The sequence below is a fragment of the Mixophyes fleayi genome, chromosome 3 (assembly GCF_038048845.1).
Source record: "Mixophyes fleayi isolate aMixFle1 chromosome 3, aMixFle1.hap1, whole genome shotgun sequence".
Lineage (NCBI taxonomy): Eukaryota > Metazoa > Chordata > Amphibia > Anura > Limnodynastidae > Mixophyes > Mixophyes fleayi.
Window position 1 is genome coordinate 237617752 of NC_134404.1, and position 24324 is coordinate 237642075.

General features: G+C 38.2%; 1 protein-coding gene across 2 annotated transcripts in view; it reads left to right on the forward strand.

Moving 5' to 3' along the window:
• NUP133 (nucleoporin 133) overlaps window positions 1–24324 on the forward strand; it is a 125524-nt gene that overhangs the window by 1428 nt on the left and 99772 nt on the right. For both annotated transcript variants that reach the window (XM_075203302.1, XM_075203303.1), the window contains exon 2: window positions 16282–16400. In XM_075203302.1, coding sequence (XP_075059403.1) covers window positions 16282–16400 — 119 coding nt within the window. The remainder of the gene's footprint in view (window positions 1–16281; window positions 16401–24324) is intronic.

Genomic DNA, 24324 nt, shown 5'->3' on the forward strand with positions numbered 1-24324 from the left:
GACTGGAGGAAGGAAGAAGCCACCAAGGATCGCATTACAAAGAGGGAGTGGTGGTTGGTTTTTTTTTTTCCACAGGAACATCAGTTTATTGGAACTGCTGTTCCTCTGTTGGTTTTTAACAAATTTGAGAAATAGTTCAATCCTTATCTATGTGATAAGGATTGAAAACTATTTTTCATTTTTTGGAAATATTGATAACTGTGCCCCTAAGTATCTGCTCTCTTATCTTCCTACACTACCTCCTGTCCTCTTGATCCTTCCTATTCCTTCACAGATTGGATGATCCCTGTCTCCTGTGCTCATTCCACCCTAACTAAAATCTGTAATCTCTCTACTGGTAACTTCCTGTCATTTTCCAAGCATGCAGTGATTACACATATTCTGAAAAACAATATTTATAGCCAAACTCCCTCTCAAATTATTATTATTATTATCATTTATTTGTTAGGCGCCACAAGGTTTCCGCAGCGCCGCACATAGTACAAACAGTAGACTATACAGGGTATAACAGTACAGAACAATAAACAAAAAGTAACAATACTTCAGAAACTCCAGGCAGGCAGATGCAATAGACACGGAGCAGAAGAACGTGTGAGGAGACAGGAGGGAAGAGGGCCCTGCTCATGCGAGCTTACATCCTAAGGGAGGGTTAAACAGACCAGGCACAAGAGGAGCCAGTTAAGGGAATGGGAGAGAGGGGAGAATGTGCGGAGGAGATGGGGGTTAAGTGGATGGTTGGTAGGCTTTGAGAAAGAGGTGAGTTTTGAGTGTACGTTTGAAGGAGCACAGAGTAGGAGAGAGGCGGATGGAGCGAGGAGGTCATTCCAGTGAAGGGGGGCTGCACGGGAAAAGTCCTGGATTCTGGAATAGGAAGAGGTGATCAGAGTGGAGGAGAGGCGGCGGTCATTTGCTGAGCGCAGGGAGCGGGCGGGAGTGTGAATGGAGAGGAGGTTAGAGATATAAGGGGCAGTAGAATGTGAGAGCCTTGTAAGTGGTGGTGAGGAGTTTGAAAAGAATTCTGTAGGGGAAGGGGAGCCAGTGTAGGGCAAGGCAAAGAGGGGAGGCAGAGGAGGAGCGGTGTGAGAGGTAGATGAGTCTTGCGGCCGCATTGAGTATAGAGCGGAGGGGGGAGAGGCCTCCCCCACTCATGGGAGATAAATTACCATTCTATCTCCCATGCCCCTTCAAGCTTCTAGAGAGAATTGCCTACATTTGCCTCATATGCTTTCTTTCTGCAAATAACCTATTGGATCCTTTTCAGTCAGGCTTTCGTTCACAACACTCCATAGAGACTGTATTGACTAAGATTGGCAATGATTTGATCACTGTTAAAACTAAAGGCCATTACTCTCTTCTCCTGGATCTCTCTACTGTGTTTGAAACTGTTGACCACTCTTTTCTTATACAAATGCTACAATCCCTAGGTCTTGAAGGCACTGTCCTATCCTGGTTCTCATCCTACCTTTCTAATTGCTCTTTCAGGGTTTGTTTCTCTGGATCTACCTCTGCTCCGTTTCCTTTATCAGTTGGAGTACCACCAGGCTCAGTCCTAGGCTCTCTGCTGTTCTCTATATATACCACTTCTCTTGGAAAAACTGATAAACTCCTTTGAACTTCAGTATCATCTCAATGCGGATAATACATAAATGTATCCTCCAGATTTCTCACCAGCTGTGTTGTCCTGTAATATTGACTGTCTTTCTTCCATGTCATTTTGGATGTCGCACCTGCCAACAGAAGTTATCTACCTGACATTTCTGTTGACAACGTGACCACAAATTCCACTCAACAAACTCGCTGCCTAGGTGTAATCCTTGACACAGAATTATCTTTTGTTCCCCATATCAACTATATTTAAATTATGCTGCATACATCTAAAAACATTTCCAGAATATGCACATATCTCACACAAGACACTGCATAAAGGTTAATTCATGCACTCATCTTATCCCACATTGACTATTGCAATTCCCTTCTTACTGGTCTTCCCCGAATCAGACTTCCACCCCTACGATCTATTTTGCATGCAGCAGCTAGATTGATTTTCCTTGCAAATTGTTCATCCTCCACTGAGTCAATCTGTCTCTACATTGGTTGCCCGTTTTTTACCGAATCTAATATAAAATACTTCTACTAACTTACAAGGCCATCAACAAAACTGCACCGACATACATCTCCTCACTCGTCTCAAAATATCTCTCAACTCGACAACTTCAAACTGCACAATATCTGTGTCTCCCATCCACTCTCATTACATCCTCCCATCCCCGCTTAGAGGACTTTTTTCGAGCTGCACCCACTATATTGCATTCCCTCCCTCGCACAATAACGCTTTCCGCTGGTCTACAAACCTTCAAACTTTCTCTGAAAAATCACCTCTTCAGACAAGCTTATAATATTCCTCAATCACCCTAGGTTTTTATTTACCACCCTTTACACAGTTCACACAAGACTACAATCCTCTGACCAACATGGCTGTGTGACTGGATCATATGGCTCTAAACTGCATTGTGGCTGGACCAGTATGCAAAGTGTGGAACTCTACCTCAAGTTCAGACCCACAGTATTCTACAGATTGTAAGCTTGCAAGCAGGGCCTTCTTACCTCCTTTTCTGCATTATCCAGTATTGTTTTATTACTTTTTTTGTTCCCAGTTGTAAATTGTTACATCATTTGCTGACACTATATAAATAAATGTTGATGATGTAGTTCTGTCACCACAGAAAGCTTACGGATGTCATTTAGTATCCTTTTAATCTACAGAAGGATATGCAGAGTTACTCAAATTACATAAGTTGCTTGTCTGACCTTGCAGAGAGAATTGTCACTTCTCAGTGCAGGAAATTCCCCCAGTGGGGGAAGGTGTGCTATATTCTATAATATAGCTGTTCATGTTCTGTTCATTTAGTGGAGTGCTCTTATAATAGCCGACTTTCAGTTTTATTCATTCCCATATAAGTGGGCTGACAGTGCTCCACAGCAGTGTGTGGGGGGGAAAAACTTCAGGTGGCAACCTTAGTTGGAACACCTATCTATATATATTATTTTATTTTTTTAAAAATTTTTTTTTTTTTATTTTGAACAAAAAAAAAGTGGTTCAGATGACAAATACATTAAATAAAACACGACATACCTGTTACACATTATGATGCTTTCAAATACAATTGAGATATTCATGACTGTTAGGCATTGGTGTTCAAAATCAAATATAAGTAGTGACTGAAAAATTGCGTTGCCTGAAATTAACGAAAACATTGTACTTATTCTTATGCACATATACTCATGAATGTAACTGTTTGGTATGAATTATTATCAACAGATGAACACAACTGAAATGTGGGAAAAAGACATGGGGTGGGGGGGTAGTTGTCTTTTAATAAAATTCAAGTTAAAGGGTATTAGTCTGATCTTTAACTAACGGTCTTCTGTGTCTTTAGGAGTGTTAGAAGGGTCGAGCTGTCTGGCCAAGGGTTTATTTGCTTGGCTTTCCCAGAGTCATAGTAAATTTAGATTTTTTTTTGGTTCCAGAGTCTTGGGTTTCGGAATCCAATCGATTTGGAGCTGTCGTCTTTTTTCAAACTAATTTTTTTCCCTAACTTAATTGCCTTAGTAAATACCAGGTAGTATATTCAAACAGTTTAAAGATATTCTCCTGGATTGCGGGATCCAGTGAATCGATATATACATGCCCCATTTTTTCTGAAACCTCAGCCCACCTTTTTCTATATCTGGAAGAGTGGCTCTCTTGTCCAAATATATAATGTCTACAATCTCCATTTTGAACATACCCAGAGTCGGAGACGCTGGTGACGTCCAGTATCTTAAAATCAATTTTTTTGCTACCGTAACAATTACAATCAGAGCTGCTAGGACCTCAGAGGTCAGTAAGAAGTCTTTCCAGTTGGCAAAGTCAGCCAGCAGAACAGGTTCTACGGCCAATGTTACCTGTGTCTTGAAAATGTAATTAATATAATTCACCGTCTTATGCCAGAACCTCTTAATCTTCCTGCAGCCCCAAAAGTTATGTAGCCAATCCACTCTTTGCGACTTACATTTTGGACACAGACCCGACTCCCCTTCAACCATAAAGTAGCGCCTTGTTTGTGGGATATACGCCTTGTGAACTACTTTTAAATGTATTTCCTGCAGGCGAGCGGTAGATCGTGACTTCCAAATGTATTCAATGTGACTGGTTAAAGCAACTGGACCATCTGGACTTTCTAGATCATCTGGGTTCCCTGTAGATTTTATTGGGTCTAATATCGAGTTTACATAATGCCTGAGTTGAAGGTACATAAAAAATTGAGTGTGTAAATTCTGCCACCTGGGTCGAATATGTCTTTTATCGCCATTTTTCCTCTGTCTCTCCCATATCAGAAAGTTGATATTTTCCAAACTAGGCTGAAATGCTGGATTACCCTAAATCGGTAGGAACTCGGTAGCTCTGAAATCTCTATTCTTTTTATTAATATGGATCCATGCCCTATATGTATCTCTGAACATAATATTTTCAGCTAATTGTGACGGTAGCTCAGACTTAGGCAGATGTTGTAGTGCAGCCAGGGAGTATGGATAGAGCATGGCATTTTCCAGGTTTCTGTCAATGTAACAGCTGCGTTGATAAAGCCAATCAGTGATATAGCGAAACAAAGCCGCACGTGTGGATGAATTTATGTCTGGTAGGCCAGTTCCCCCTTGTGTCTTCCCTAGAATAAATTTGCTTCTTGCTATATGCGGTTTCATAGAATGCCAGATAAATTTGGAAAATAATTTAGTACAATAATATGTGTGTCAAATTTGTTTAATCCTATTGGAAACATTTGTATTGGGTATGATAGTTTTGGAAAACCTACTCTGAATAACCGCGTTACGTCGCAGCAGAGAAAGTGGGAGGTCGTGCCACTTATTTAAGAGTGTTGCTATTTTTTTAATTACAGGTGGATAGTTGACCTTGTATAACTTGTGGAGCCTAGCAGGAATAAAAATTCCCAAGTATTTCATTTTAGCATGGTTCAGCGTGAACTGAGATGTAAGGAATGGATTGTTCACTATAGCCTGTATACCTGACAATGAGAGCAATTCTGACTTTTCAAAATTTATTTTGTATCCTGAGAGGGAACTAAATTCCCGGATTACACTCGGGGATTGATTTCTCTGGTTTAGATACCATTAACAGCATGTTGTCTGCGAAAAGAGCTAACTTAGTTTCTTGATTGCCCACTTTTATACCCATTTTTTCTCTTAGGGCCACCGCCAGAGGTTCCAGTGCCAATGCAAAAAATAACGGAGATAACAGGCACCCCTGCCTGGTGCCTCTTTCTACCTTGAATGAGGCTGAGATAAAGCCATTAACTAACACTTGTGTATTAGGGAAATGATATAAGGTTTTTAAAGTATTAATGTATTGGATAGGGAATTCAAATTTGAAGAATTTTGAACAGATGTTCCCATGTTACAAGGTCAAAGGCCTTTTCGGCATCTAGGGAAAGCAACAAGGCTGGGTCTTCAATCTCTGACCCCTCCAAGGCATGGATACTCATTAGGATCTTTCTAATGTTGGTTACCGAGTGCCGCCCCCATATAAAGCCCGTTTGGTCATTGTGGATTAAACTTGGTAATAAGATTTTGAGCCGTTCTGCCAATATCTTCGTGAATAATTTATAATCTACGTCTAATAGGGAAATGGGTCTATACGATCCTGCCAATCAAGTCTCGTCCTGGTTTGGGGAGTACTTTAACAATGGCGTTATTAAAATGTATTGGGATTTTGTTCTCTGAGAGTATTACATTAAAGCATCTGTCAACAGAAACACAATTCTGTCTTGTAGACTTTTATAGAATTCCCCACTAAGTCCATCCGGGCCGGTGGACTTAAAATACTTCAATTGCTTAATCACCTTTAGGACCTCTTCAGACGAGAGAGGCTGGATAGGGTCTATGCTTGTGCCTCAGTCATTTGAGGTAAAGAAACTTATTCCCAAAACGTGTCTCGCGTCTCAGTATCAACAGGGTTTTGAGAATAAAGTTTAGAGTAAAAGGAACTCAGAATCTGTATGATTTCTGGTCCTTGGTGCTTGATGGCTCCATCTTGTGTTTGTAATGATGAAATGTTGCTGTTAAGTCTAACCCCATTTAGTAAGTTCGACAGAATTTTACTGGACTTATTGCCAAATTTATAAAACTTGAACTTACTTGCCATTTCTTGGTGCGTACATTGTTGCTGTAACACTTGATCAAAGTGAATTTGCTTTTGTTTGTATTTTTATTTACTGGGGTAGGCTGTCCTTTGTATAATTCAAAGGCCTCTGTCAGTTCACGCTGAGCCTCATAGTATGTCTCTTGCTGATCTTTATTATATTTTGCCACATAAGAGATAATCTCCCCCCTTAGGACTGCTATTGCCGTCTGCCAAAACAACATGAGGTCGTCAGCATGTTGCTGATTGTTGTGTATATATTCATCCCATGCTAGTTTTACCATATCCTGAAATTTTTGGGAGTTAGAAAGTTTAGCTGGAAACCTCCATTGCCTGTGTTTTCCTAATGAGACCTTCCTATCTATTTGCATCCAGATCGTGGCATGATCCGAGAGGCCTATTGGTTCAATGCCAGTTGATAATGTTCTGTTAGCTAGCCGATGTGAGATCAGAAAATAGGTGTACTATGAGCTCCCGATAAACATGTGTATTCTAAGTCCGTTGAGTGCCTAACTCTACAAATATCTACCAAGCCCAATTGATCTGAAATATACTTTATGCCAATTTGGTTAACTGATCTTTTTTGTCTTGATGGAGCTGATCTATCTAGATGTCTGAAGGCCACCATATTAAAATCTCCACCGATTATGAGGAGTGAGTCTGCGTATGTATATAGCTTGTTAATCCGTCGCAAAAAAAATAGGCTTGGTTTATACATTCGGGGCATAAAGATTACATATTACATATTTAGTTCCTTCAATGGTGGCAATCGGTACAGCAAATCTCCCGTCTTTGTCAATTATTTTATGATGGATATCTATCTTGAGATTTTTCTTAATCAGAATTGCTACCCCTCTTGCTTTCCTGTTATATGAAGCATCAACTTATCATGCTCTGTATCATTCAAATGTGTCTCTTGCAGTAAAGCTATATCTACTTTAGACTTACTAAGATATGTCGCTAGCTTTTTCCGCTTGATAGGCGAATTAATACCTCCCACGTTCCATGAACAGAATTTCAGCACTGCCATTTAACTCTTATATCTTTGTGTTATAATTGGTAGGCAGAGGACTCTCCTAATGGAATAACGTACGTTACCAAACAACTCACAGGCAAACCTCTTCCCCTTCCAAACTTCGGCTCGGATCTTGATCTGACATTTTTTTTTTACACTATATAGAAAGACAACTATCTTTAAGGGAAGATGGGAACAAATACAAGGACCATAACAATACATAGGCACATTGTGTTTCACAATAGCAACCCCCGTAGCCCCCGCATTCATTCGGGTGAGGAGGGTTGATATGTCAGGTTGGTGTATTGTCAGCAGGGGGGAAGAAAAAAACAATAATAAAGAAAAGTAAAAAAATACAATCAACATTAAAACTTGAAAGTGAACTTGGCGTAGGAGGGAGGGAACCCACTCTGTTTGTGGGGAGAAATATTGCAATAAAATATTACATTAGGATTGAACCTAAGCTATGAAACCTAGGCAACTTATAATTAAAGATAATACCAAAGGTGTGCAGTAAAATAACTGCAGTATCAGCATAAATTCTGGGTTCAGTATACAGTAACGCATCAATAACACAGCAATAACATTAAGCATAGTCTAGTAATATTGATCAAGATATTCTCATTCTCCGGACGGATTTCAATAATCAATGCCCTAATAGCCTTGAACAACCCTAGGGTCAACTCTATATAACCAGATCCAAATATGTCCACAGTGCTTCTCAAGCTGCAGAGCAAAATTGTTAGACAACAGATCAAAAGCAAAACATACAAATAGTAACGCTGAAATGAGGTCAAAAAGGTATATTTACGCGTTCCGGAAACCAGCAAGCGAATTGTCTTAGTAATAGCGTCTGGCTGGTACATAGATATCAACAATAAATCCAGGACTTAATCAGCCTTGTTGGCCTGGTGACTCAATTTCCGCATCCAATTCTGTCAAAAAGGCTTGTGTGACTTCTGTCATAAAGTCCTTATACTCCTGACCATCAAAGATCCTCAGGCGTGCAGGGTATAGAAGAGCAAATTTTTCCCCCTTCTTTACTAGCGTAGAACAAACTGGAGAATTCTTTCCGTGCTCTAATAACTTCTGCCGAGTAGTCTTGAAAGAGCAGTAGATGCAAACCTTCCCAGCTTATCGATCTTGTTGATTTTGAGGCTGACCAAAGAGCATTTTTATTTGTGTAATTGAGGCATTTAAAGATGACTGTGTGTGGCCATTCCTTCATATTTTCTCTTGGTGGTCCCAATCTGTGCGCACATTCAATTTCTATATTGGTAAATTCCTCACTTATCCCCAGAATCCGGGGTAACTCTTTGGAGACAAATGTCAGGAGAGCTGGGCCTTTAATTGCTTCAGGCAGGCCCACAAGACGCAAATTGTTTCTCCTAGATCTATTTTTCAGGTCATCCAGCTTATATAACATTTGCTTTTGTGTTTTAAAAAGAGAAGCCGTAAGAGTCTTCTGGCCTTCAATTTCATGCATATTTTCTCCAATTCACAAATCATTCACTTGAACCTGTTTGGTGGTTTGTGACACCTGATCTTTAAGCTCTTGTATAGCTGCTGTAAGGGTGTTCATCTGTTGTTGCATTAATGGTTCCATAGTCTCTCTGATGGCCCGTACAAAAGAATCATAAGAGAGGGTTGGTGCGCTGGCTAGATTGTGGTGGAGAAGGAGGGCTGGCCGTCACATTAGTTAGATTATCGTTGGCATCTTTGACATTCACCTTGTTGCCTTGACCAGTGTTCCTCGCTCATCCTCTTTTGTGTTCAGATTCAGTGCGTTGTGGTTTCCTACTCGTGGATGAGTTAACGTATCTATCCACTGTTATCTATCCACTGTTAACGACGGAGGTCAGCAATTAGTACTTTATGCTGATGATTTTAGTGCAATCCCAATTATTAGACAGAATGGGTGTTAGTCCCTCCAAGTTACATTTAGGCTTTACATCCCGAGTTTCGTAACAGGTAACTTGCTATGTAGATTCTATATGTTTTGTAGAAAGATTGATGAATCAGAACAAATTACTTGCCAGTGATGTTAGATATTTGATATTTTCTGTCCACTGAACACATACAAGGAGTGTGCTGCAATAACCTCTGCTGCCACTAGATGGAGCTTAGTCTCTGCAGGTCTCACTACTGTTGAATAGAGTATGGACTACACATTAAAGATTATTCAATGAGCAGGTATACAATCACCAACAATGTCTCCCTTCCTTCCTTATTTTTGTCATACCTTTACTTTTATGTGTACTTTGGATTTTGATTTTACCTTTCCCTTTTCTCTGCAAGCGCCGTTCGCGCCAAAACTTCTCCAGCTGCTGCCGCTGATTTTAGCTTTTAGGCAATATAGCTTCCACGGGTTGTAAGCGCTAACAGATTAGCCCTATTCCAGGCTATACCTTGCAGTTTGCAGTTGCGATGGCGCTAGGCGCTGGCAGTCCTTGCAGCACCACTCAGATCCGGATCTGTGTCCTCGTGCAGGCTCCTTAACCCAAGCTCCGGGGGGAGAGCAGAAGAGCTGACCGCCGACATCGGTGAAACTGATTCCTCCGATTTCAGGTCCTTGGGTGCTGTGGGTGTACCGTCCTGTGTTGAAGTGCCCCAATTTCCTCTCAGAACCTTGCGCCGGGTCTATTGTCCCTCTATATCTACCGGAGCCTCTCTCATTCATGTCCGGCCATGTTGGCTTGCAAGCCACGCCCCCCCCCCCATCTATATATTTTTAACAGGTTTTTTTTTTTTCTTTTGGGCTTTTAAAGATCAGAATTATTCAAGAATTTTTAGGATAACCATGTTCAGTGGACAAACATTATTTTTTGTTGAAGTTCATTAAGGTCTGCTTGAACATAAGTGAAAGCTCATAGCACGCTAGATACAACTGTAAACAATGCAAATATTAGTGCACATTCAAATAAATAAATTTAGGCCCAATACCCTCATATATCCCTCTTGCCAGGTTCTTATCCAGTAGCTCAGACCTGACTAACCCTTGGCTCTTCGGGTGTTGTGAAACTACATTCCTCAGCATGCTTTACCAGTAGATAGCCAGCTGATGACCTGAAGGATATGCTGGGATTTGTAGTTTCACAACACCTAGAGAGCCACAGGTTGGCCAGGCCTAGACTAGCCCATAGCTGGGTAATATACAGGCCTCAGACTTTTTATATCCACTACCTACACTGTCACTCTCATAGGCTATTGAATCATTTTGAGGTGCATTTGACTAAAGTCTGAGCACCTTATTGTTTTCAGTCTTTACTGCTCTTCTGTGTTTACCCTGTTTATTAGCCAATCAGATGTTTGGACTGTTCCCAGCATGGTCAATTAGATCACTGCAGCTATGTGATTCCACATCAACTTCTCATTCATCAGCCTCATTCTCTTTAATATAATTGCAGTACACAGATTGCTATTGACCTATAAATGAGTGTATGTTCAATGTTCGTAGTTTATATATATATATATATATATATATATATATATATATATATATATATATATATATATATATAATGGGAACAAGCGCTCAAATCCAGAAGTAAAAACACACACCCTATCACAAGCAGCACATAGAGACTATCTCCGAAGAGCCCAATATTAATTCTGTATTAAAATCCTATAGCGCTCAGTGATAGAACATATAACTCCACATATACAAACTGCATAACAATTAACATATGTCAATGAAAACGTGCACTGGGTGGACCTTGGTTACACCCATGCACTTGCTAACATGCAGCAAATACCTCTTTAGGGTGATCTAGTGGACAATGTGGCATCAATACTTGTACTTCACGATAAAACAACAGCATATGGAACTCCATAACTGAACAATACATTGTATGCAGCAATAATTCAACAATAGAAGGAAAACCTCAATTAAGGCACTGTCGGTGGTTGTGATTATACAGTGTCCAACGCTGGAGGATCTATTACCATATACGAACTACATTACCCAGCATTACTCACGATCCTTGGATTGGACACTGAGACCACCAGCAGCGCTCACCACCGGGAGGTTGAATTTCTATCCAGGAACACAGCTCGCCCAAACGGATGATAAATCTCCACGGAACTTGGAAGACTGATTTATTGTGACATAACACTGTCTTCTAGACTTTAGTCTATAACGGTACCATTTATTATCTGGTTCATGCTTCTTTCAGCTTTTATTCCACATTTAATTCAAACAATGTACTAGATCACCCTAAAGAGGTATTTGCTGCATGTTAGCAAGTGCATGGGTGTAACCAAGGTCCACCCAGTGCACGTTTTCATTGACATATGTTAATTGTTATGCAGTTTGTATATGTGGAGTTATATGTTTTTTTGTTTTTTTTTTGTTTTTTTTTTTACATTTTTATTTTTGGAAGGTCAAATAACAAACAAAACCGATATGCAGTGTCAGCAAGAAAAAAAAACCACATCACATAAAACATGATATAAAATCAACAGAATATCGTAAAAAATCAGTGCAAGGAGGTCAAATTACGTGTATAAAGAATGACCAAATTTTTTTTTCTAAAAGATGTAAGGGAGAGAGCGAAATGCCGCGAAAGAGGAGGGCATAACGCAGGGAGAGAGGAGAAGAGAGACTAGAACAGAGCAGAAAAGTAAAGGAAGAAAGGGGTTCTCAAAAAGAGGACGGATATATGTAGGTGTAAAGTCAAGTGAAAGGGGAGTAAGCCTGAAAAAACGAGAGCCATGGGCTCCATACCTTAGTGAACGATCTTGATGTCCTATTGATAATGCTGGTCATGTATTCCAGGCGCTGAACCTGCCAAACTCTGTTAATAACGGCCTGAAGCGAAGGTGGAGATTGTTGCCTCCAGTCTGCTGCTATTTGGCAGGTAGCTGCCGATAAGATATGCCTAGCTAACTTATTCTCATGTCGAGTCGCCGCTGGTGCTCCCAAGGGCAAAAGAAAAAATTTAGGCTCTAATGGTATCGCTATCTGGAGAATCGATTGGATCAGGTGTTTAATCTCGGCCCAGAAGTTTGAGAGTTTAGGACAAGTCCACCATATATGGATAAAGTTACCCTCATGGGAGCACCCGCGCCAACAGCGATCAGAAGAGTCTGGAAGAAATTTATGGATCCGGGAGGGAACGTAGTACCATCGGTACAATACCTTATAGACATTCTCTTTTATTTTAACGCAGATTGAGCTGGAGGCAGCATTCTCATATATCTCCGACCATTCCTCGCTCAAAAGAACTTCACCAAGGTCACGTTCCCAGGCCAGTTCATGCGAAACTCTAAGGTCTGAGGAAGGTGGGGCGAGTTCATAATATAATGTTGAAATAAGGCCTTTCGTGGAGGACTGACGGAGACAAAGATGTTCAAATGTGGTAAGGGGACGGGAGGAGAGGCGAGTTTTGGCAGTATGGTGAAAATGGCGGAGCTGGAGGAATTGGTAGAATAATTTAGTGGGAATATTTAATTGCGATTGGATGTCAGAAAATGAGGGGAACACAGCCGTAGAGGTGAGATCGTTTAAGAAACGCACCCCTTGTGAGGTCCACGAGGAGAATGCTTTAGGAGTAAGGCCTGGAGCGAAGTCTGAGGAGTTAAACAAAGAAATTAGGGGAGAGGGATGGGGGGAGAGGCCAGATTTCTGAGAGCATGAGTCCCAGACCGCCAGGGAATGTGTAATGACCGGATAAAGGGAGACTTGGAGTTATATGTTCTATCACTGAGCGCTATAGGATTTTAATACAGGATCAATGTTCGTAGTTGTTCAGAGAAAGTGTGGACAAAATCTTCAGCACGTTTTGTAAACTTTTCAAAATTGCACCTGACTCCCACTCTTTTTACATAACATTTTCTGTCCTCTCCTCTTCTTCATCAACTTCCATTAACTGATCAGTACTTGGACTGTTGTTGCATTCATCTAAATAGCACTCTGGAGTTGCTGATGTATACAACACATTATTATTTTTTAATAGGCATCTGTCATTCAATATCATCCTTTAACTTTTGCTCCACTTATTATTAGTTTAACATTCAGATGAGTGGTACACACACAACCAGAATGTTTACCACTTCCACTTACTAAAACACAGTACATTACAGCTACAGATATGAACATTTTAGATTGTTCTAATAATTAAAAATTTACAAAAAATATGAGATCCCATTCGAATCCGAAGTTTAAATTCTGTATGGAGACTCTTGACATCAAGGAATAGCCATTTTTTTGAAAATGTTACGTTTTTTTTTTTCTTCAAAGTTTTTCCTCAAATGTTAACTTCCTCAAACCTAGTCATGTTTTATGCCAAATTAAAGCCTATTACATTTTGGACAAAAACATTTTTTTATTGTTTTTTTTTTTTATCGATCTTGGCTTGAGAAAAGGTTTTTGTACAATAAGAAATATGAAAATTTGCAATTTTTTTTTTCCCCCAAAAAACCTTCTCAGTGAAAACTAGGTGAGATAAGAATGATTAAATTTAGATGTGAGCCTCTTATATTTCTGAATGTGTGCCGGGATTAAAGAAAATAGGTTATTTGCATTAGACATGACATGAATTTATCCAGAAGCAAGGAGACTTGTGCTAAACTTGGGTGTCCAGTCATGTGATGTTGGTGAGGATATAACTGCATGTTGTAGGGTCAGTGACCTAATGTAAGGAGAGGAATGCAGACAAGCAAGAAGATTCAAACTGAGTTAATTAGTCCCCAAAAATAGAAATGACTATATACAAACATATTTTGTATATAGTCATTTCTATTTTTCTGGTAAACAAAACAGAAAACCAAATCTCTCTATATAAGAATTTTTGTATATGATAGGTGTACAAAATAAACTTCTTATTATTATGAAGAGAACATGTGACATTAATTATTATTTCTCTTTTTTTTATAAGATGTCAAAATGTCATGGTAATCATCACTGTCTGTTCACACTGCCTTTACAACCATTACTGCATATCACACTATAGACTTAATATTTTGATTCAATATAAATAAGTATTCTGATATTTAAATAAATAGCTCACTTATTTCTCACCATGTACATCATGTACACTGATCAACACCTTTTTACTTTCCAAATTTTTATTTTATATTTATTTTTCTTGAATTGCTGTTTTTTCACCTCACATTTAATTTATTTACTATTTTTCTCACATAATGGGATAATGATTATTATTACTTATCCCTCTTAACTTAAAATAAAAACAATTCACTCACAGTACAGTTTGTTAGGGAAAATAAATTTGCTTTATTAATGTTTACAACACACCAGACTTATTTTGATTATCTGAATAATCTATACTTACCTTTTAAGAATGACACCTTTTATAATCCTATAATCAATAATGTATCTCTCTTAATGAAATCAGGATTCATATTTTCAGCCAAATGTATATTAATATTGTATCCAAAATAACGTTTATAAATATACAGTTTATTATATTTGACAACATGTAATCTTAATTTTTGGTTACTCCAAATTATTCATACAACTATATAACTTTACATCTAGATTATTGTATCCTTATCAAACTGTCTCGGAAGGTATCGCCTTTCAAAAAACATACATTCTCTGTTACTACAAACCGTTGGTACATTTACAGCGTGTTTATTACAATACTATCAGAACATTGTCATGCATACCTGCCAATCAAGTAACTACACCCCTGGTTTCCCCAAAACGTCACTTACACTGACGTCATTTGGAGGCGGGGCTATACGATTTAAATAGGACACTGAAGGGCTGCTTCGGCTTGCCTTTGATAAAGCCAATTAGCGAAACGCGCGTTAGGCGTTTCTGTGCAATGCTGTCTTGTTAAACTTGTAATATCATTCTAACCTTCAGTGTTTTTCGCCTATAAATCACTGTGCTAATGTTAGGGGGCTACTTATAACATCATCTATATTCCGTAATAGGATAGATATGTTAACATAATAGTCGCGTTTATCAGCGTTTGTTATACAGGGTCCTTTACAGGGAAAGTAGCACTAACTCCACCATGCAGAGCCACTCATTATGGGCTTTTGATTTTACTATTGCTGGATAATGAAACTAGACTCATATTATCAATAAAGTCTCTATACATATAGACAACAACGATTAATACAATAGTACTGCATAGGTGTTATGGATAATCCTATTAGCATAATCCTTATGTAAACACGGCACAGCTGATTACAGGAAATAGACAACAATGAATAATACAACAGTACTGTATAGGTGTTATGGATAATCCTATTGGCATAATCTTTATGTAAACACGGCACAGCTGATTATAGGAAACTGTATATCTTGACCTGTCCTTTCAACTCTATCTAGAGTGACTACGCGTATAAACGCGGTCTTTATATTGTTACATATTACTAAAAGGATTATACTCTTATCACTGTAAGGTTTAGACTACAGGTATTTTGACTTATACTATATAGGGTATTTCACCCACAATTAATATTATAGACAGCAACACAGAATAGCAGGTAACACTGCTTATTAACAGTATCCTCAATTCTGGTCACTATTACTCATTTACATTTTTTAATATTTTCGCTAATTTTGTGATTTGTCATTAACCCCAAATAATACATGGGGAACTCTAGTATTTTAATGAATACCAATAAAGTTATGTTTTATATATATATATGAATTTTTCTCAATCTGATAGTCTACATTTAACAATTTAAACCCTTTGAGTGCCCCTCTATACATATTTTCTCTTTCTCTTTCCTTTTTTGGACATACATGTTATAGTATGTGAGGGTGCACCACAAATCAGTAATAGATTATTTATATAGGTCACATTTGTGTTGACTTTATTAAATATTTTTTGTACGGGTTTACCCAGTGCGGTCTACAATTTTTTAGCATTGTACACTTGTCAGATCAACTGATAAATTGGTTAATATGGCAGGAAATGATTTGCATGCTGCCCTGCTGCATATGTACCTGGTCATCCACAAAAATGTTACCCCTTGAATTTTGATATATTTACTAAATCGATGAACATTCCCTTATTTCTGTACCTAATGTATATAACAAGCATGTTCATACTATTATTGAATTTATCTTTATGATGTGTTGTTACAGAGCAACACCTTCAAGAGTTGCACTGCACCCATCTGCCTGTGAAACTGTCGGTTACAATGTTCAGTTATTTGGTTCAACTCTCCCAGTAAAAGTCATGGAGGCTTTGACAAAGGCTGATGGTAAGTTACTTCTTACTGCTCTTCTAAAATGTGTTGAGGGAAGACTGTATTGTTGTTAATAATAATAATAATAATAATAATAATATTTATTTATAAGGTTCCGCAAGGTTTCTGCAGCGCCGAACACAGTACAAACAATGGACAGTACAGGGAATAACAGTACAGAACAGTAAACGAGTAATACCAAGACTTCAGAGGCTCCAGGCAAAGCAAATATATTGAAGTTGCAGCAGAAGAGAAGGTAGAGGGAAAGGAGGGAGAAGGGCCCTGCTCATAAGAGCTTACATCCTAAAGGGAGGGGAAACAGACAGCTTGTACAAAGGGAGACAGGAGGGGCATTAGATTATCCAGATGATCATAATTAGCTTGGTTTGGTTTTTTTTGTTACTCATCTGTTGACTGGGGAAGATGGGGAGAATTTACACTTGCTGAATGTAGTACATTTTTTTACATAAATCCATATCCCAGGGATAGGGCTGTGGTTGGTAATAGGCAAAATGCTTAAAATACTTTTAGTAAAAGGAGGTACTTGGGTTACATAGATGAAGCATACTTTATTATGAATTCTCTTTCCTGGAGTGGCCCTATGTAAGTGCATGCGATTGTTCCTTCACTAATGGGAAGCAAGGAAAAACACAGAATAGAAGCTTGAACCTGACTCCTCATAGATCTGCACACTGCGGCTACAGACAGTAACCTTCAGTCTCCTAATCAGATGCATGATGGAATAAAACTTATTTAGATTGCTAATCCCTACAGGTTCATTGATTGTAGCTGGTATATCTTTCCACTGATACGACGTCTTCTTCAGATCACCTAGGAATTGAAGATGAAAGCCATGCCAGCTTTTTAAACCACACTAGGATGGACCCAATTATTTGTAGTACAGGATGTGGACAGGACTCTGCTCTTGGCAACATGTCTGACAATCCACCTTGGAAGTTCCCTTAGTTTTGGGATAGCCCGTCGCCCTAATCTTTGTTTTCTTCATCTGACTTCCTTGCTTTTAAAAACAAAATATATTCTCCTTTGTTACCCTCCCCCAGACCTTTGATAAATTTTCTAGAAAACTGACTGCTCACAGCCGCCAAATCCCTTATAGCCCTTAATTGGAAACGCAGCTCTTCTCCATCTCTTTCCGCCCTTAAAAAGCAAATCTGGCACATGGCTGCCATGGAAGAGATTGCTTACTACTTACACGATAGAGGTTACGCCTTTAACCAAGTATGGGCTCCTTGGCAGTTCGCAGTGCGCTCATTCCCCTCTGACCCTTAATGACCTCATAGTGACCCGTGTGCGGCGATCAGGACTTTGCTCCTGTTCCGCCACCCTCTGACCCTCCAACATATACACATTACCTTCCTTCCGCTCACATTCTTGCATTAACCTTTTGTGGTCTTCCCCTCCATTTCCCTTCTAATATTCCTTTATCCCTCCCCCCCCCCATTCTATTTTTTGTATTATTACCTGTTATACTTTAAGAAAAGCAAAAATAACGAAAATATGGTCAATTGTTATTCCAAGTTTTTTTTAGGACACCTTCTCTCGATTTCACTACAATGTTATTGTCCTTTGACGCACACATTGTCATCCTCATACTTCGTATTTTATATGCCTTTTATTGTCTGACCATTCCAAATAAAGAATTAAAAAAAAAAAAAAAATATATATATATATATATATATATATATATATATATATATATATATAACAAAGGGCTTCTTGGATTCCATAGTGTACATACTGCTTCATGTTGTGACATTTCCCACATCATGTACTTTCTGTGGCATGAACTGTACAAAGCCCTTAACCGATCCTCCTTTGAGGTCTCAGCACTTGGATAACATTAACAGTGCCAACTTGCTTTTTATCTAGCTATTTTTGGCTTTTTCCGAGTGCTTCTTCTTTTCAAACCTCCATTTAAGTAACTTACTCTGTCTTACAATCTCAGTCTTGTACTCTCTATATCACAATACCCTCTATTTGAACCTCATGCTTCATGTTTGTGACCTGGAAGTTCTCCTTCCTCCTGACTATTTGTTTAATGCTCCAGGATTAGATATTGGTTGATATCGGCTTGAAGAAACCCTGACTGATTTTTCACATGGATAAGGTGATAATGCATATTATTGCATCAATGAGATGTAACCAAAAATAAGCAATGTTTCAGGTAATCAACATCACGCAAGGCTCCGACTGGACTTTAAAAAAACTAGATGACAGCGCTGAGACTAATCAAGGATCAAACATGATGCTAAAAATAATGATGTTTATTGTACACACTAAACATATGATCTAAATTAAACATGTATAAAACATAAAAACAACTCAAATAATGATTAATCATTCAGTCCATTCATGAGAGTAAATGGTTAAATAAAATGTGAAACAACAAGTTCTCTGCCAGGAGAGTGCTTTCTAATCACTTTGTCCACTGTTGTAGATGAGATGGAAAAAACGAGCTTATGTATCCAAATAAAGTCACTGTACACAATATAAATTATAAAGTCAACTGGCGGTAGCGCTTAGCTGGAAATGATCATTAAATAAGTGGAGACTGTTGCAACAGACTTACAATTCTGGATGAAATAAAACTGCAGTCCGTCCAACTTGTAATAAACACAGTATGGAGGTCTCAAATTAGGAACATATTAGTTCCTTCAGACGGTTGGCTGAAACCATAAACTCTGCATAGTAGAAGATGAAGTAACGGTTCCGTGTTGGACTCCCTTGATTGTTATGCGGAGATGATGCGTGTGTAATGCAAGCCTGCCCGATATTGGTGTTCACAATGTTTAATTTAGATCATATGTTTAGTGTGTACAATAAACATCATTCTTATTAGCATCGTGTTTGTTCCTTGATTATGGGCAGCATGGTGGCTAAGTGGTTAGCACTTCTGCCTCACAGCACTGGGGTCATGAGTTCAATTCCCGACCATGGCCTTATCTATGTGGAGTTTGTATGTTCTCCCCGTGTTTGCGTGGGTTTCCTCCCACACTCCAAAAACATACTAGTAGGTTGATTGGCTGCTATCATAAATTGACCCTAGTCTCTCTCTCTCTCTCTCTCTCTGTCTGTGTGTATGTTAGGGAATTTAGACTGTAAGCTCCAATGGGACAGGGACTGATGTGAGTGAGTTCTCTGTACAGCGCTGCGGAATCAGTGGCGCTATATAAATAGATGATGATGATGATTAGTCTCACTGCTGTCATCTAGTTTTTAATTTCTTTATACTCATTGGGAATTTGTTTTACATTTTCTTTTTGGTGAAGTACCTCTATTACATTTGTTATTACACTTATCTGATACAGTGCGCCAAGTAGATCTAGTGTTTGCTATTTTTTTGGTTGTTCCAACTGGACTTTGCCTGGAATAGAATTGCTACTAATTTTATGTTTGAGTGATTGTACACACCTTGGTATCAATGAATATTTATTATGTAGAGAACATAATTTATGTTCCTAATAGCTGCAATTCCATGTGGCCACAAAATAGTTACTGTTGCAACCAATCTTTCTCAATTAGAAATACCTTGTCAAAATTATTACATTACTTGCTTATCTAGACCCCAATGTGATATGTTGTAGCTTTATTTTATTAGTGGGGTTTTTTTTTTATGTGTTTTGTTCGCAGTAGAATGAATACAAGCCTTTACATTAATCAAAGCCAATCATCTTCAGTGCTGATATAATTGTCTATTTACAGTCGCAGTAACTTAATAAAGTGTCATATCCTTTCTCACACCTTTGCTATGTTGCCCAAATGCAAACCTACGCTGTGTCTATGTACTATATTTTGTATTTTTTGTTTTTTTTTGTTTTGTTCTTCTTTCAAGTTTCACATCCAGATTGGACTATACTATATCGTTTTGTATGTTTGTATTTAACACTCTTGGCATGCTGCCTGAGCCAAACAAGGCTGTGTGTACGTACGCTGTTTAACTCCTGATTTTTCACATCCAGATTGGATTGTTCTGCCTACGATGTGACTCAAATATATCTTGTAGCTTTTATAAAGAATACCTTCTCTCTTCATCCTGGTGAATTTACAACTACCTAGTGGTCACAAACGATATACTATCACAGTGTTGGCTAACCTGTGACACGCCAGGTGTTGTGAAACTACAAGTCCCAGCATGCTTTGCCAATATATAACAGCTTATTGCTGGAAGGCTATGCTGGGACTTGTAGTTTCACAACACCTGGATAATCTAATGCCCTTGCTATCCGATAATTTAATATTCAAGCTTTGTAATTATTATGCTAATTTACTATTGATTGTTTGCCACTATATCTGTAAGTCGCCTAAAGTCTACATTATTTATCTATCTATTTAGCCAAAGTTTGAATCATTTTATTTATCACAACTCGTTATGATGCTATGTAGGCGCATCCTGTCTTCACATATTCTGAATATTATCAATTTCCTGATATACTTTTTGATATTGTGCTTGATCACAAGTAGATCTCTGAGTCTAGGAGGATCGTATTTAAAATATCCAATCAAATGTCTATTTGATAGGCACACACATTGGAAAATAATAACTATATTCAGCATGGAATATTAAAGTGTAAGTTATAACATTTTATATTTTAACCATTAGTTTTAAAATAAAAATGCTAGATATAAGGAGCTTCTTAAAAAACCAGAGCAGTGTTGTAGTCCTCATATAACATATATAACAGGATATAGTATGTTTTTTTTGTTGTTTTTTTTTATTACCAAATTAAGTGTTTGGTATTTTTTATTCAATATTGTTGTTGTTTTTTTTTTTTTTTTTTTTTTTTGTGTTATTTCATGTTAATATTTTAGCTATATTAATAGGATGTGTATTTTTATTTTCTATTACCCACATTTCCTAAAGTGATGATGTGATATAATCATAAATTCTTAGTATAAATATTTCACTTTTTATTCAATGTATTATGTATACTACAAAGCAAAACAGAAGGGAAAAGCGCCTATGGTGTAGTATTTTATGGAATATAGCCCTAAAAATCAAAGTGTGTGCCTATGCGTACCACATATAAACTTGAAAACATGCTCATCAGTACACGATGCCTGGGTACTTCACTGTAATCATATGGATCCACTCCAGTCTTGTATACTCGTATGAAGAGAAGAGAAAACCAAATAGTGCATTATCGTCAAACAAGTAGAGCCAATATATACCCAACCACCTTAGATTGTGCGTACCAGAAATAAATAATAGAGTGCTTATCTGTAAGGTTGCTTTATGTAGCTGGAACTCTCCCTTAGTTCAATTCACTCCATCAACAGGTTCAGGACAGGCAAATATAGTGTCCTACAATGCCCTCAAAATATGGGCTGGCAAAGTACATTTTCATCCAGAAAGTAAATTAAATACTCCCACATATAGGGACTTACATCTAACAATGGCTTTTTTTTATTATGTATACTATTTAATCTGGGTAGCTTAGTTAAATGTAACCTTTTAATATACTAATTTAACAGCTAAAATTGCAATGGGTTGTCTTCTATTATCCATTCCTTGTGTACAAAAGCAAAGTGAAATGCATGAACAATGAAATATACTCTAGGAAAAAATATACATGCATGCTAAATGGCCACAAATATGTGAACATCTCTAATTGGTGTGTTTGGCCATTTCAGTCACAGCCATTGCTAGCAGGCGAATAAAATCATACAGCAGTATAGTGGGTGGTACTGAAGAGCTCCGTGACTTTCAACATGACACTGTCATAGGATGCCACCTTTTTCAACTAGTCAAATTTCTAAAGCTGCCCCATTCAGCTTTAAGTGCTGTTATTGTGAAGTGTAAATGTCTAGGAGCAACAGCAGCTCAGTTGAAAAGCTCACAGTATGGGACCGCGGAGTGCTGTACTGCTTAAATATCATATGTCCACTGTTGTAACACTCATTACAGAGTTTCGAACTCCATCTGGATTGGGTTTCACACCAAGCCTGAGATCACCACGCTCAATACCAAAACATTAACTGGAATGGTGTAAAGCACACTTCTTTTGTGGAAATGCGTTTTCTGGAGTGTCTAATTACATTTCACCATCTGACAGTCTGATGGATGAATCTATGGTTTGAGGATGGCAGGACAATGCTAGCTACCTGAATGAAGGAATAATGGTCTGGGGCTGCTTTTCATGGTTTGGGGTGGGCCACTTCATCTCAGTGAAGTTAAACCTTAATGTTGCTACAGCATGCAATGACATTCTAGAAAATTGTGTGCTTCCAACTTTTTGACAACACTTTGGGGAAGGCACTTTCTTGTTTCGGCATGACGATAACCCCATGCACAAAGTGAGGTACATCAAAAATTGGTTTCCCAAGTTCGGTGAGGAAGTACCGTATTTGACTGGCCTGCACAGAGCCCTGACCTAAACTTTATCGATCAACTTTGGGATGAATTGGAACTTCAACTCTAAGCTAGGCTTTATTGTGACTGAATGAGGAGGAGGAGAAGGGGTGGCACTAAGCCACCATGAGGTTAAAACATGTTTGTTCATTTTAACTGTAGACTAATTTAACTGGGATTCCGATCCATATTTTTGCGTTCCCCTGCAAGAGCGAAATTGAGTACGTTTGTCTGTTTTCTGTATTTTTCCCTTTTATTATAAGACTGTTTTGCATAATATTAATGTTTGTCTGTTTGTTTGTTTTTATACCTTACGCATTTTGTCTATCCTGCTATATAAGTTCCATTTAATAATGTTCTTTCTGTGTTTTTTACAAATTGACATGCTAGTTAAGCTTGGTCATTCATAACGCTACATAACTGAAATTCAAGGTATTATTTGGTTAATAACTGATTTAGGCTTTGATTGTAGTTTTAGATAGGTCAGGGAGTAACTGAAGTCTTCCTGTAAGAGTTCCCCTCTTGAAACAAACCTTAGTGGTGGCAGAATATTGGAATTAAAAGCGTGTCTGATATAAAAAGTATATTGTAATTATAGCTAGGTAGGCCAGATAAGTTTTTAAGTGATTTAACTCTTTGTCTCGTAAGCACAGTTGAGTGCTTGTTGTGCAATGTAGTAACAATGTGCAATATAGTAACATTATTGCCAGATCTCTAGAAATTTTTCTTAATGCACTAGATGGATTTCAGTTATATGTTAGGAAATGTTGCCACCGATAATACTGTAGTTTTGTTAATGGCTCCTGCAACTAAACATTTTTCATAGACCTTTCTCAGGCTTCCTGTCTACATGTGCTTTTCAACCTAAGATAGATCAGGATTCGCTTTAGGTGTAGTGTGTGTGTGTGTGTGTGTGTGTGTGTGTGTATATATAGATTAGATGGTTTAGGGGTAAATATTGCAGCAACAAGCTTGTATCTGATGGTGCTCATCCAGTTTTAATTGCTTATTTGTCTTGTGCTGGAATAAATATTCTTGTAAGGCTCAGAATAAGATTTCTAAGAATTCTGGGTAGGGAATTATTGCAGTCAGCACATGGTGAGAATTAGATCAGTGTATCTGCTTTGCAAAGGTGTAGCATCTGGGGAGTAAATGAATTAAGCTGAAAGTTGTTAGTTGGTTTGTAATGTACCAATGTTGCCTATAGCAACCAATCAGATTCTCATTATCATTTATTTAGTACATTCTACAAAATGATAACTAGAATCTGATTGGTTGGTATAGTCAACATATCCACTTTTCAAACCCACCAAAAACTGTCAGGTTGATCATTTATCACCTGGTCTAACACACACACACACACACACACACTTACACTTCTGCTCTCTCCATCTGCTCACTTCCTTTCCCTCTTTTACTGTATATCTCAAGATGCTCGTGATCTCTCTACTCTGTGCTTTTTCAGTCCTCCTAGCACCCTAAATTTGCCTCCAGTGCACTTTATTATGCCTTTTTTCTACTCTCTATACCATGTTTCTGATACCTAAACGCCTCCTCCATATACTCTTT